The 13287-nt window shown below is 40.9% G+C and overlaps 2 protein-coding genes across 10 annotated transcripts in view; one reads left to right on the top strand and one right to left on the bottom strand.

Moving 5' to 3' along the window:
• Positions 1–864: 864 nt before the first annotated feature.
• On the bottom strand, positions 865–11798 carry LOC132398339 (ubiquinol-cytochrome-c reductase complex assembly factor 6). Of its 3 annotated transcripts, XM_059977622.1 has the most exons (5): positions 11686–11798; positions 10746–11060; positions 9858–10027; positions 3062–3209; positions 865–1465 (listed from the first exon to the last, which is right to left on the bottom strand). In XM_059977622.1, the coding sequence occupies exons 4-5, from the start codon at positions 3167–3169 to the stop codon at positions 1370–1372; spliced, it is 204 nt and encodes a 67-aa protein (XP_059833605.1). In that variant the 5' UTR covers positions 3170–3209; positions 9858–10027; positions 10746–11060; positions 11686–11798; the 3' UTR covers positions 865–1369. The 3 variants fall into 3 exon arrangements, with proteins under 3 accessions (XP_059833605.1, XP_059833603.1, XP_059833604.1); XM_059977620.1 differs by lacking the exon at positions 9858–10027 and having other exon boundaries at positions 11686–11795; XM_059977621.1 differs by lacking the exons at positions 9858–10027; positions 11686–11798 and adding an exon at positions 11163–11303.
• The window catches only part of LOC132398338 (G/T mismatch-specific thymine DNA glycosylase-like), an 82328-nt gene continuing 80348 nt past the window's right edge, over positions 11308–13287 (top strand). For all 7 annotated transcript variants that reach the window (XM_059977619.1, XM_059977618.1, XM_059977617.1 and 4 more), the window contains exons 1-2: positions 11308–11441; positions 11538–11632. In XM_059977619.1, the coding sequence (XP_059833602.1) occupies positions 11392–11441; positions 11538–11632 (145 nt within the window). In that variant the 5' untranslated portion in view covers positions 11308–11391. The remainder of the gene's footprint in view (positions 11442–11537; positions 11633–13287) is intronic.

The following is a 13287-nucleotide window of genomic DNA, read 5'->3' as shown; positions in this document are numbered from 1 at the left end:
CCTGTGCTCATCGTATGTGACTTAGTTAATTTCAGATCTGTTCAGTTGACTTCCTAGGTCAGGAGTAGAGATAGAATTTGTATTTAATGTCCATATCCTCCAATAACTTTAAGTGAATTTGACTTCTAAAGTGAAGTTTGATTTCTTTTTACATCACAACAAGATTTGGTGTGATTTGCCTGGTTCTTACATAAATGGACTTTCTGAATGAATTATTGTTAGAAACATTCAGCTCTTCACTGAGTCCAAAGCAGCACATATTCCAAACAATTGGCTGACAGATTCTGATTCATATCCCATGTACATCAAAACATACAGTGAAATGGATCTTTGCATTAACATAACAAAACCTAAGGAAGTGGTGGAGGTAGCCTGTAAGTGTGCCCAAACATTCTGGTGCCAATGTCATGTCCACAATGTTCCATAGAACAATAGCAAAACCAGCTCCTTTCCTCCCCATCCATCCACCCACTCTCTCACAGTATTACAGGAATGGCTGTCAGCCCTTGACTTACAGGCTTAGATCTTTGCTATCATCAGAGTTGTTAGTGTCATCCTGAACTCAAGGCTCAGGGTTGTCAATGAAGATTCTGGTTATCCAAATCTCATCATAGTCATCAGCCTTGTTTAACGCAAGACAATTCAAAGCTCTTGTAACCCTGTTTACAGGTCACATTAAAAGTGTGGTTTTAAGTATAAACATTTGAATCCTGAATTTTGACATCAATATAGCTGTTTCAGACATTTGCCAGTTTCATCTTGGAGCAAATAAAGGATTTTGGATGATGCCAGGCAAGTGCCAGAAGTAGCAGTGACTACAAACAAACCAATGTAATCAGCAACCTTGAACAAAAACAAATATGATCAAGTTCAATTACATTTATTTGTAGCAATGTACACTCAAGGAAAATTTGTGACCTCAACAAAAATGACCTCATAAAGTACATATTTAGTTAGTGCTATCTTAATCAGATTTGGCTTCAGTAGAAAATGTATATATTTACATTGCATCTCCCCACAATACCAAGGATTCTAGTTAACATCTGCACAAGAATATTAATATCATAAAGTTTACATTAGATTAATTCAATTAACCAAGTTGGTGTTTGCAGTAAGAGTCACTTTAGGTCACATCAAGTATATACAATTTTATTCATATTAATAAATCTATAAGGATTACAATTTCAGGGTACAATCATAGACTTCAAATCTATTTGTCCTTTTAACACATCACTGGTCAGGATGAGTGGACAATAGGTGTTAAGAATCTGTAATTCAAAGATGGATGTATGGTGAATTATTTTTAAGTCAATCTCTTTAGCTGTCGTTTATATATTTTATGAGAATGGGTCTTCTTGCTTTGTTTCCTTCAGTGTTTTTCAGAGTTATGAATCTGGATTTTATCTTTGAGTCCAAGAAGCTCTGTTTTAAGTTCACCTGGTTTGGGTGGAATTTCTGGTATACTCTAAAAATAAAAATAGGGAATTACAAAGTTTAGCAGGGAACAGAAGCAGAACAGACAAATGAGTTCAGAAAAATATCTAAGAACTGCTGAATAAATAAAAATGAATCAATATTTTTTTACACTATTTTTATTTCATTTAGAGATCCAGCACAGTAACAGGCTCTTCCAACCCAACAAGTCCACCCTGCCCAATTACACCCATGTGACCCAAAAACCTACTAACCTCTACATCTTTGGAATGTGAGAGGAAACCGGAGCACCTAGAGGAAATCCATACAGTCATGAGGAGAACACACAGACGGCAATGGGAATTTAACCCAGGTCACCAATGTTGTAATACCATGCTGCCCCTGAAGTAATTATCCTTTAACTGTAATGAATCATTTGATTTCACTTAACTTTGCCAATGATCTTCTGATTTGATGGGACAGATTTTGCAACAGCAATTAATCACCTACTTCCCCCACTGCTTCCAGATACTCAAAAAGCACCACTCCTCTGTTCCCAAACTACCCAGATTTACAAAATACCTTGGTAAAGGATCTACCAATACTGATGCATAATTCCCTGAAACTGGTGTCACAGATAGATAGGATCATAGAGAGCTTGTGGCATGTTGGTCTTCATAACTTAGAATATTGAGTACAGGAGTTGGGGTATTATGTTGAAGATGTACAAGACATCAGTGAGGCCATACTTGGAGTATTACGTGCAGTTCTTAGATCATTGAGGTTGGGTGAGACTAGAGCCAGAACATGTATCAGAGCTCACAACAAAGAGATCATGGATTCAGTGCACACCCTGAAAATAAGTGTAACACGCTGTAAGGTTTCACTGCTAAGGCTAACGTAATGGCTTCTATGTAACGTTCTACTGCTAAGGTAATGGTTTCTCTGTAGCAGCAATGTTTGGGTTATGACTTGAGATAATGGGCCATGTTAGACAATGAAGGAAATGTTCTTTTTCGTGTGTCTGGGAGCCGGGATTTCGAGGTTTTTCCGTCGGGGAGAGAGAGGACGCGAATGAAGAGAGTTGGTAGACCACCAGACGAAGTGGACTGAGGAGCAAGGGTCTGAGGGCTCTACGCTCAGAGGTCAACGGGAACAAATGAATGAACAGTGAGCTCCGACGTTGTGCAATAGACTGTTTCATGAGAATAGGCCCCTTTTTTTTGTTTCTTTACTAACCACATAGTGAAATTAAGAATTATAAAGTTCAATCGTTTAATCGCATATTGTATACAGTTTGATATTTTGCAGTGTGGGCAACACACACATCATCCACACAAACAAAATTTCTCATTTTGGCAGGGCCACAGACTGTTCTGCCCTAGACGACCACAGGCTGGCTGAAACTGAGAGTTACATAAGCTTCTCAAGCTTAACCACGAGTCGAGAAACATTAGAGCCCTCTGTTGCAGGACGTGAAAATTAAAACTGGAAAACAACTAAGGAGTCTACATCCTAGAGGCAAGCTAACTGCAGTATTAGCGCAGACCCAAGATGAAGTTGCCTGCACCCTGCTCACCAATCAAAGAATATTAAAGTAAAGGATACAAAATTAGGTGAGAAACAGAATTTATGAGTTCTCACTCACCAAATCTGGTCTGTAGTATCTGTGCACTACTTCTGCTCCTGCAAACATTGTCAGAATGCTTGTTCCCAACAACATTAAGTAACGGGGCCAGGATACTCCTGCTGGCATCTTTACTTGATCACAAAAGTCCCCTTAGTAATGCTGAGAGCTGTGATATAAACATTAGTTACACATTATTAATTGACAACTGTGCTCAAATTACACTGCAATTAACAGAAGTAATCTACCTATTACAGAAAATAAATTCAGATAAAATAATGTAAATACTTTTGCACTCCTCCTCCCCACAAAAATGTTTATTCAATATGGCAAGTACAAGTTACATAGAGTGTCCAGCACATAAATGAAACATAATGCTATGAATCCGTGGGTGAACCACGTGGTTCATAGTCTGCTGAAAGCTAGATCAATGGCATTTACATCTGACGATTCCAGTCTGTATGAGAAAACCAGATATGACTCACAGAGGGCTACTTCAAGAGCCAAAAAACAATTCCGGGAAAGGTTAGAGGCAATATCAAATGCACATCAACTCTGGCAGGATTTGCAGGCATTACTTCCTACAAAGCAAACTCTAACCTCATGAATGGCAGTGATGCTTCAGTACCAGATGAGCTCAATGCCCTGTATGCTCACTTTGAAAGGCAGAATAAAACTACAGCTAAGTGGATCCCTGCAGCATCCGAAGACCCTGTGATCTCTGTCTCACAGGACAATGTCGGGCTGTCTTCCCAGAGGGTGAACCCTCACAAGGCAACAGGGCCTGGTGGAGTACCAGGTTAGGCTCAAAAAACCTGTGCCAACCAACTGACGGGGGTATTCAAAGAACATTTTCAATCTCCCATTGCTATGGTCAAAACTTCCTACCAGCTTAAAAAAAGCAACAATTATACCAATGCCCAAGACGAGCAGCATGAAATGCCCCAATGCCTATCATCTAGTAGCACTCACATCTACAGGGATGAAATGCTTTGAGAGGTTGGCCATGACTAGAATCAACACCTGTCTCAGGAAGGACCTGGATCCACCACGATTTGCCTATCACCACAAAAGGTCTACAGCAAACACGATCTCAATGGCTCTCCACACACCCTTGGATCACCTGGACAATGCAAATACCTCTGTCAGGATGCTGTTTAGTGACTATACCTCAGCACTTAACACCATCATTCCTACAGTCCTGATCGAAAAGCTAAAGAACCTAGGCCTCCATACCTCCCTCTGCAACTGGATCCTCGACTTTCCAACCAGAAGACCACAATCTTTGCAGATTAGAAATAACACCTCCACCTTGCTGAGAATTAACACTGGTGCTCCTCAGAGATGCATGCTCAGCCCACTAATGTACTCTCTCCACACCCATGACTATGTGGCTAGACATAGCTCAAATGCCTTCTATAAATTTGCTGATAATACAATCATTGTTATCAGAATTTCAGGTTGTGGTGTCACAGCAACACCTTGCAATCAACAGCACAAGACCAAAGAGTTGATTGTAGACTTCAGGAAGGGCAAGACAAAGGAACACAAACCATTCCTCAAAGAGGGATCAGAAGTGGAAAGAGTGAGCAATTTCAAGTTCCTGAGTGTTAATATCTCTGAGGCCCTAACCAGGTCCCAACATAATCGATGCAGCTATAAAGAAGGCACAACAGCAGATATATTTCATTAAGAGTTTGAGGAAATTTGGTTTGTTAACTAAAACACTCAAAAACTTCTACAAATATACTGTGGAGAGCATTCTGACTGGCTGCATCGCTATTTGGTATAGGGGCTACTGCAGAAGATCAAAATAAGTTGCAGAAACTTGTAAAATTAGTCAGCTCCATCATGGGTACCAGCCTCCATAGTATCCAAGACATCTTCCAGTAGCTGTGCCCTCGGAAGGTGGCGACCATCGTTACGGATCCCCACCCACACAGGACATGCCCTCTTCACAATGTTACCATCAGGAAAGAGGTACAGAAACCTGAAGGCACACACTCAGTAATTCAGGAACAGCTTCTTCCCCTCTGCCATCAGATTTCTAAACAATCATTGAACCATGAACACCACCTCACTACTTAATTTATTTCTGTTTTTTGCACTAATTATTTTAACTTAACTAGTTAATAATCATATACAGTTTCAAAAAAGTCTGTGAACCCTTTGCAATAACCTAGTTTTCAACATTAATTACTCATAAAATGTGGTCTGATCTTCATCTAAGTCACAATAGTAGACAAACACAATCTGCCTAAACTAATAACACAAAAATAATTGTACAGCTTCCTGTCAATACTGAGTACACCATCTAAACAATCAGTCGAGATTCAAAAAAAAAGTATGTGAACTTCTGGGGCCTTCTACAAAAGCTGTTTGGAGTCAGGTGTTCTAATCAATGAGATGAGATTGGAGGTGAGGGTTGTAGAGGTGCCCTGCCCTATAAAAAAGGCACACAAAGTCAGGTTACTGACAGAGCCTGCTCTTCTCAAGAAAGATCTGTTTATGAGCACCATGCCTGGATCTAAACAGCTTTCACAGGACCTTAGAAGAATTGTAGAGATGCATGAAGCTAGAAAAGGCTACAAAAGCTTTTCTAAAGACCTGAGTGTTCACCAGTCCACAGTAAAGAGAAATTATCTACAAATGGAGGAAACTCAGTACTGTTGCTACTCTTCCTAGGTGTGGGCAAAGATCACACCAAGAGCACAATGTGCAAAGTTGAAGGAGTTGAAAAAGAACCCAAGGGTAATAGCAAAAGACCTGAAACCTATTGAACTTGTTCATGTGTCCACTCTAAAAAAACAACTGAACAAGAATGGTGTTCACAGAAGGACACCACACAGGAAACCACTGCTCTCCAAATAAAACATTGCTGCATGTCTCAAAGTTTTCAAAATACCACCTGGATGTTCCACAAAGTTGTGGACAGATGAGACAAAAGTTGAACTTTTTGGCAGAAATGTACATTGCTCTGTTTGGAGGAAAAAGGGCACTGCACACCAACACCAAAACCTCATCCCAACTGTGAAGCATGGTGGAAGCAGCATCATGGATTGGAGCTGCTTTGCTGCCTCAGGGCCTGGACAGCTTGCAATCGTTGAGGGAGCAATGAATTCAAAATTGTATCAAGACATTTTACAGGAGAATGTCAGGGTAGTGGTCTATAGCCTGAAGCATAATAAAAGTAGGAGAATGCAACAAGACAATGATTTGAAACACAAGAGTGAATCAACAACAGAATTGCTTAAAAATAAGAAAATTCATGTTTTGAAATGGTCAAGTCAGAGTCCAGACCTGAACCCAATTGAGATGCTGTTGCATGACCTAAAGACAGCTGATTATGCAAGGTATCCCAGAAATATTGATGAACTGAAACAGTTTTGTAAGGAGGAATGGTCTAATATTCCTCCTTGCCATTGTGCAAGTCTGATCAGCAGCTACAGGAAACAATTGGTGCAGGTTATTGCTGCTAAAGGAGGTTCTACCAGTTATTAAATAAAAGGGCTCACATACTTTTTCCAGCCTAGACTGCGAATGATTAAACAATGATAAAGACATGGAAAGTACAAATGTTTGTGTATTATTAGTTTAGGCAGATTGTGTTTGTCTATTATTGTGACTTAGATGAAGATCAGACCACATTTTATGAGTAATTAATGCAGAAAAACAAGTAATTGCAAAGGGTTCATAAACTATTTGTTGCAACTATATATACCTGGTTTTTCTTTCTCTATATTTATTTATCATGCATTACATGGTACTGCTACTGTAAAGTTATGCCATATGCCAGTGATTAAATCTGATTCTGATTCCTTAAAACAGCCCAACATGTGTCTGGATTGGTGGTTTTGATCCAAACGAGTTTCCACATAAACTTTGACAAATTGGTCCTCTTGAAGATCAGAGTGGTCGGCTATGTATGGAACCAAAAGAAATGGGAGAAATATTAAATGGGTTTTTTGCATCTGGATTTACTAAGGAAACTGGAATGGAGTCTATGGAAACAAGGCAAACAAGTAGGGAGGTCATGGAACTTACACAGATTAAAGAGGAGGAGGTGCTTGCTGTTTTGAGGCAAATCAGAGCAGATAAATCCCCAGGACCTGACAGGGTATTCCCTCGGACCTTGAAGGAGACTAGTGTTGAAATTGCAGGGGCCCTGGCAGAAATATTTAAAATGTCGATATCCACGGGTCAGGTGCCAGAGGATTGGAGGATAGCTCATGTAGTTCCATTGTTTAAAAAAGGCTCAAAAAGTAAGCTGGGAAATTATAGGCCGGTAAGTTTGACATCGGTAGTAGGTAAATTATTGGAAGGAATACTAAGAGATAGGCTCTACAAGTATTTGGATAGACAGGGACTTATTAGAAAAAGTCAGTATAGCTTTGTGCGTGGTAGGTCATGTTTAACCAATCAATTAGAGTTTTTCGAGGAAGTTACCAGGAAAGTGGATGAAGGGAAGGCAGTGGATATTGTATACATGGACTTTAGTAAGGCCTTTGACAAAGTCCCGCATGGGAGGTTAGTCAGGAAGATTCAGTCGCTAGGTATACATGGAGAGGTAGTAAATTGGATTAAACATTGGCTCAATGGAAGAAGACAGAGAGTGGTAGTGGAGGATTGCTACTCTGAGTGGAGGCCTGTGACTAGTGCCACAGGGATCAGTGCTAGGTCCATTGTTATTTGTTATCTATATCAATGATCTGGATGATAATGTGGCAAATTGGATCAGCAAATTTATTGATGATACAAAGATTGGAGGTGTAGTGGACAGTGAGGAAGGTTTTCAAAGCTTGCTGAGGGATTTGGACCAGTTGGAGGAATGGGCTGAAAAATGACAGATGGAGTTTAATGCGGACAAGTGTGAGGCATTGCACTTCAGAAGGTCAAACCAAGGTAGAACATACAAGGTAAGCGGTAGGGCACTGAGGAGTGCAGGAGAACAGAGGGATCTGGGAATACAGATACATAATTCCCTAAAAGTGGCATCACAGGTGGATAGGGTCGTAAAGAGAGCTTTTGGTACATTGGCCTTTATAAATCAAAGTATTGAGTATAACAGTTGGAATGTAATGGTGAGGTTGTATAAAACATTAATGAGACCGAATTTGGAGTATTGTGTGCAGTTTTGGTCACCTAGTTACAGGAAGGATATTAATAAGGTTGAAAGAGTGCAGAGAAGGTTTACAAGGATGCTACCAGGACTTGAGAAACTGAGTTACAGAGAAAGGTTGAATAGGTTAGGACTTTATTCCCTGGAGCATAGGAGAATGAGGGGTGATTTGAAAGCGGTGTATAAAATTATGACGGGTATAGATAGAATGAATGCAAGCAGGCTTTTTCCACTGAGGATAGGGGAGGTAAAAACCAGAGGTCATGGGTTAAGGGTGAAGGGGGAAAAGTTTAAAGGGAACATTAGGGGGGGCTTCTTCACGCAGAGAGTGGTGTGAGTGTGGAATGAGCTGCCAGATGAAATGGTGAATGCGGGCTCACTTATGACATTTAAGAAAAACTTGTACAGGTATATGGATGAGAGGCGTTTGGAGGGATATGGCCCGGGTGCAGGTCAGTGGGACTAGGCAGAAAATGGTTCGGCACAGCCAAGAAGGGCCAAAAGGCCTGTTTCTGTGCTGTAATGTTCTATGGTTCTATATTCTATTCCTGCCCTACACCCCAACCTGTTTATTTTGTTTTATATGTCCTCTGTGAATTTTACATTGGATTTTGTGGTTTGTAAAGAGTTATCATTTCAATAGTTACTTATTCCTTCTTATGGGATTAAAACAATCTGATGCAAATATAGCATAAACATTATTTTGTTATAAACCCTCTCCTTCTTATCAACTAATAAAGTTAGAACTTTATTCCCTGGAGCATAAAATAATGAGGGGGGATTTAACAAAGGTATACAAAATTATGAGAGGCATAGATAACAGTAAATGCCAGCAAGCTTTTTCCATTGAAGTTTGGTGAGACTAGAACTAGAGGTCGAGTTAAGGGTAAAGGATGAAATGTTTAAAGGAACATAATCCCTGTTATTACATCATCGTCCCATGTTGTCCAGGCAGATTAGATATTGTTTAGATCATTTCCTTGCTTACATTTAAGATACTTTACAATTCATTCAGTTTATCTTCCAACAGCCCTTTTAAAATCATTTCTTCATTACATTTTCTGCTGAAGAGTCCACACCTAAATGTTAACTCAAGTTCTGACTAAGCATTCAGGCTGAAGTATTAGTTTTTTTTTCTCATTCCTCACCCCCACCAATGCTGTCTAAGACCTTCTAAATGTTGCATGTGCATTTTTGTTTCTGTTTTTGGAGTACGGTTATCAAGTTTATTAAATTTTTGAAGTAGTATTAAGAATGAAGAGCCACTGATCAGGCATTAAGCATTTTCTTCTTATACCATCTCAATATACTTTTGTATGGAATGAGCTGTCTGAATGACACACAAACAAAAGCTTTCACTGTGTCTCAGTACATGTGACAATAATAAATCAATCCCAATTTCAACTGCAGGTGGAAAATTTAAATTCAAATAATTAAATCTAGATAAAGAGGTTAGCATCACTCAGCACCACAAAAATCACTGAAATGTCAGTGACCCACACTTTCCCCTACCCTCACAAGGAAAGATAATTACACCTCTCCATCTGGTCCATACCAAACTCAAGTCTCAAATTGGTTGGTTCTTAGCAACCAATAAGGATGTTGGATAAATTTCAGCCTTGCTAGTAACATCCCGAATCCCATGGATGTAAAGTTGAGAGTAACACCTCAAGCGTGGATGACACCAATGATACACACCAAAGCCTCTGAAGGGACAGCCAACACTCCTTCCAATTTATTCAGAATCTCTTGCAGTCTTTTCAGGCACTCTTAAGAACTCCTTCTGTCATGGCTTGGGGTTTAGCCCACTTTTCCAAGGGAAAGATCAATCAGTATAGCACAGAAATAGGCCCTTCAAACATAGATGTCTGTGCAAAACACAAAATCAAATTAAACTGAATCACTTCTGCCTGTACATGATCCATATCCCTCCATTCTCCACATATTCATGAGTTTGTCTAAAAACCTCTTAAACAGCTCTGTCATATCCAAGAGCCCATTCCAAGCATCTACTACTCTGTAAATACTTACCCTACACATCTCCCTTAAACCTCTCCCCTCTCGTCTTAAATGCATACCCTTATTTGACATTTCTACCCTGAAAAAGATTCTATCTACCCCATCTATGCCCCGCATAATTTTATGAACTTCTCCCCTCACCCTCCAGAGAAAACAACTCAAATTTGTCCAGCCACTCCTCATAGCTGATACCTGGTGAAGCTCTTCTGTACCCTTTCCAACACCTCCATATCCTCCCTGTGATGAGGAATTAACTAACAGCTAACGTTTTTTTTTAAAGTTTACTTCTTGCCATTTTAAGTAGTACACGTCATTGGCAGAGCCATCGTTTAGCAGTAGGTGAAGAGGCGACTTCACGTTGGTTTGGAGTCAGATATATGAGAGATGTGGGTAAAGACAGCAAGGATCTTCCTGGAAGGACACAAGTGATCCAGATTGATAGGGGGCACAAAATTCTTTTAATTTACTAACTCAACCAGCAGACCACCGTGGGACGACCAAGAGAGCAATACTTTGGTTAGGATCCGGTGGGTTGGGAAAACGCAACCTCACACCGTTCATACTCACCACTCCAGCCAGTCAGCTACCCACTACAGTGCGCCGATCATAAACGCTCGCCCATCCTTGGCACGTCGCCGCCGACAACTTGGTTCCGCAGCTCAGCAGATGGCATTAATTCATCCCGGAAAACCGGTTAAAATAATTAGGCAGCCTTCCAGCTTTATCTCACACCAACAGATTACTTCTGATGGGGGTTGGAGTAAGACAAAAGAGATGGAGGAGATTGTTACACCCCCGCTCCGCCAAACCGGAATACAGCGGAGGAAGCCATTGAGCGACGGAATAACCGTTGGGAATCCACCAACGTGGAGAGGGGGAGCACTGAAAAAAGGTGAGAATAAATGTATTTTTATTTCATTTAAGTAACATATGTTTGAAATTGCACGATAGATATTTGTAATGCTACATAAATAATCTATTTACTCCAGGAGGATATCTGGGATATTTTTAATAATTGTCCTCTGTTATCTCTCCCCCCCCCCTCTCCGGAGGTGAGGGAGCCGGGCAGCCCCTGCCGCAGTGACTAGGTGTCCCCTTTGTTCGGACGGGAGGCTGAAGGAGCGGGGTTCCGGCGGAGAACGAGAGCAAGGCCGGCGCGACCCTGTTCTTTCCCCAGCTCGACTACCCACGAACCGGTTTCCAGCCTGTGAACATGGAAGCACCGGCCCCGGACCCGCCGCCGCCTGGATACGCGCAGCACTGGTGAGCGAGACCGAGAGCAGTGCCACGTCCCGGGCGCCGACTTCTCTCCTCCTCTGTCACGGACTCCTGACCGATCCCTTGTCTCTCTATCCTCAGGTACAATTCCGCGGCCCTAGAGTCTGCGGCGGTCCATCCCGCTGATTGCCATCCACCGCCCGGGCCTGTCCACCCGGCGCCAGAGGCCGCACAGGGTAAGGAAAGCCTGTATCTTGCCTTTGAGTAACTCGTCGGAGTTAACGCTTACAGTAAATGTATCCGGTTCAGGATTTTGGCGTCTTAAAACTGGAGGCTGACGTTGGCAGTGTCATTCTAGGGAATTGCACATCTCGGAGGTGCGGTTTAGGAGACCAGTCAGAACTGGTTTCTTCCGAGAAAGGAGCTAGTCCCATTCACTTGTGATTGGCTCGGATCCCCCTAAATCCCCCATTTAAATTTAAATTTACCTGGCCAAATGCCGTTTCAAACATCGTAATTGTACCTGCCTCTACCACTTCCTCTGGCCTCTCTGTGAAAAAAAATTGCCCTTGGGTGCTCTTCGCATTGTTTCCCTCTCACTTTAAACCTATACCTAGTTTTAGACCTCCTATTCTGGGGTCATTTGCCTTATATTTTCCCCTCACAATAATAGGATCAGCCCCTTGCACTGCAGGAAAAATAGACCTAGTCTCTCCTTATAATTCAAAACTCTCCAGTCTGGACGGCATCGGGTGGCAGTTAAAGATTCCATGCACCTGCGTCCAAGAGCAGCTTCTTTATTCTTTATCTTCCTCAATATAATTATATTGGAATGTTGGCTTGGTTCTACAACTCTAAATGTAGGAGCTCACTATCCACTAACTGGTTATCCTGTCCCTAAGATTAAGATTAACATTATTTGCCACATGTACTTTAAACATAGTGAAATGCATCGTTTTACATCATCAACCAATACAGTCTGAGGACGTCACCATGCTTCCTGCACCAACATAGCATAACTACAACTTAATAGCCTTAACTCACACACCTTTGGAATGTGGGAGAAAACCAGGTGCGCAGGTTTCCGGGGGGGGGGGGGGGGGAACAAAGTTCAAAGTAAAATTATTAGCAAACTACATATATGTCAGTATATACAACCCTGAGATTCATTTTCTTGCAGACATACTCAATAAATCCATAAATGAACATTAACCATAATAAAATCCATGAAATACCAGACCAGCTTGGGTGTTCAACCAGTATGCAAAAGACAGCAAGAAAGAATAAATGAACAAACAAGCAAGCAAGCAATAAATATTGAGAACATGATGAGAAGAGTTCTTGAAAGTGAGTCCATAGGTTGCGGGAACATTTCAATAGTGGGGTAAGTGAAGTTATCCCCTGGTTCAAGAGCATTTACAGACAGTAACAGAATATAACACTTAAAAAGTAATATATTGATTTTTAGTGTGTCTTGGTACATCTTGAAAGTGAGGTGGAAGTCAGAAATACATTACAAAATTATTGCTGTTCCTTTTCATCTGTTTTTAAGAAGTTTGCAAATATTCTCCATTCTGTCTCTTCCCTCAAATTCCCATTTGTAAATTAAGGTTTTATTTTACCGCACACTGAGGAACAAAAACCTTATCCTGTGTTGTCTGTTTCTAAACTGACATAAAATTAATTAATTTGTGTTCATAATTTGAGGCAATGAAATCTGAAGAGTCACTGCACTATACCTTTCTGAATAATACAGATGCCCCCCTCTTTACAAAGGTAGAACATTCCTATGAAACCTTTCTTAAGCCAAAATGGCAAAAAGCGAAGAACCATTAATTTATATGGGAAAAATTTTCGTAAAAAGCAAAAATCCCCTTTGTAATGCAAAAAC

Source organism: Hypanus sabinus, chromosome 8 (assembly GCF_030144855.1).
Source record: "Hypanus sabinus isolate sHypSab1 chromosome 8, sHypSab1.hap1, whole genome shotgun sequence".
NCBI classification, from domain to species: domain Eukaryota; kingdom Metazoa; phylum Chordata; class Chondrichthyes; order Myliobatiformes; family Dasyatidae; genus Hypanus; species Hypanus sabinus.
The sequence above is the reverse complement of the archived record's forward strand: the minus strand, read 5'-3'. Positions and strand labels throughout refer to the sequence as shown.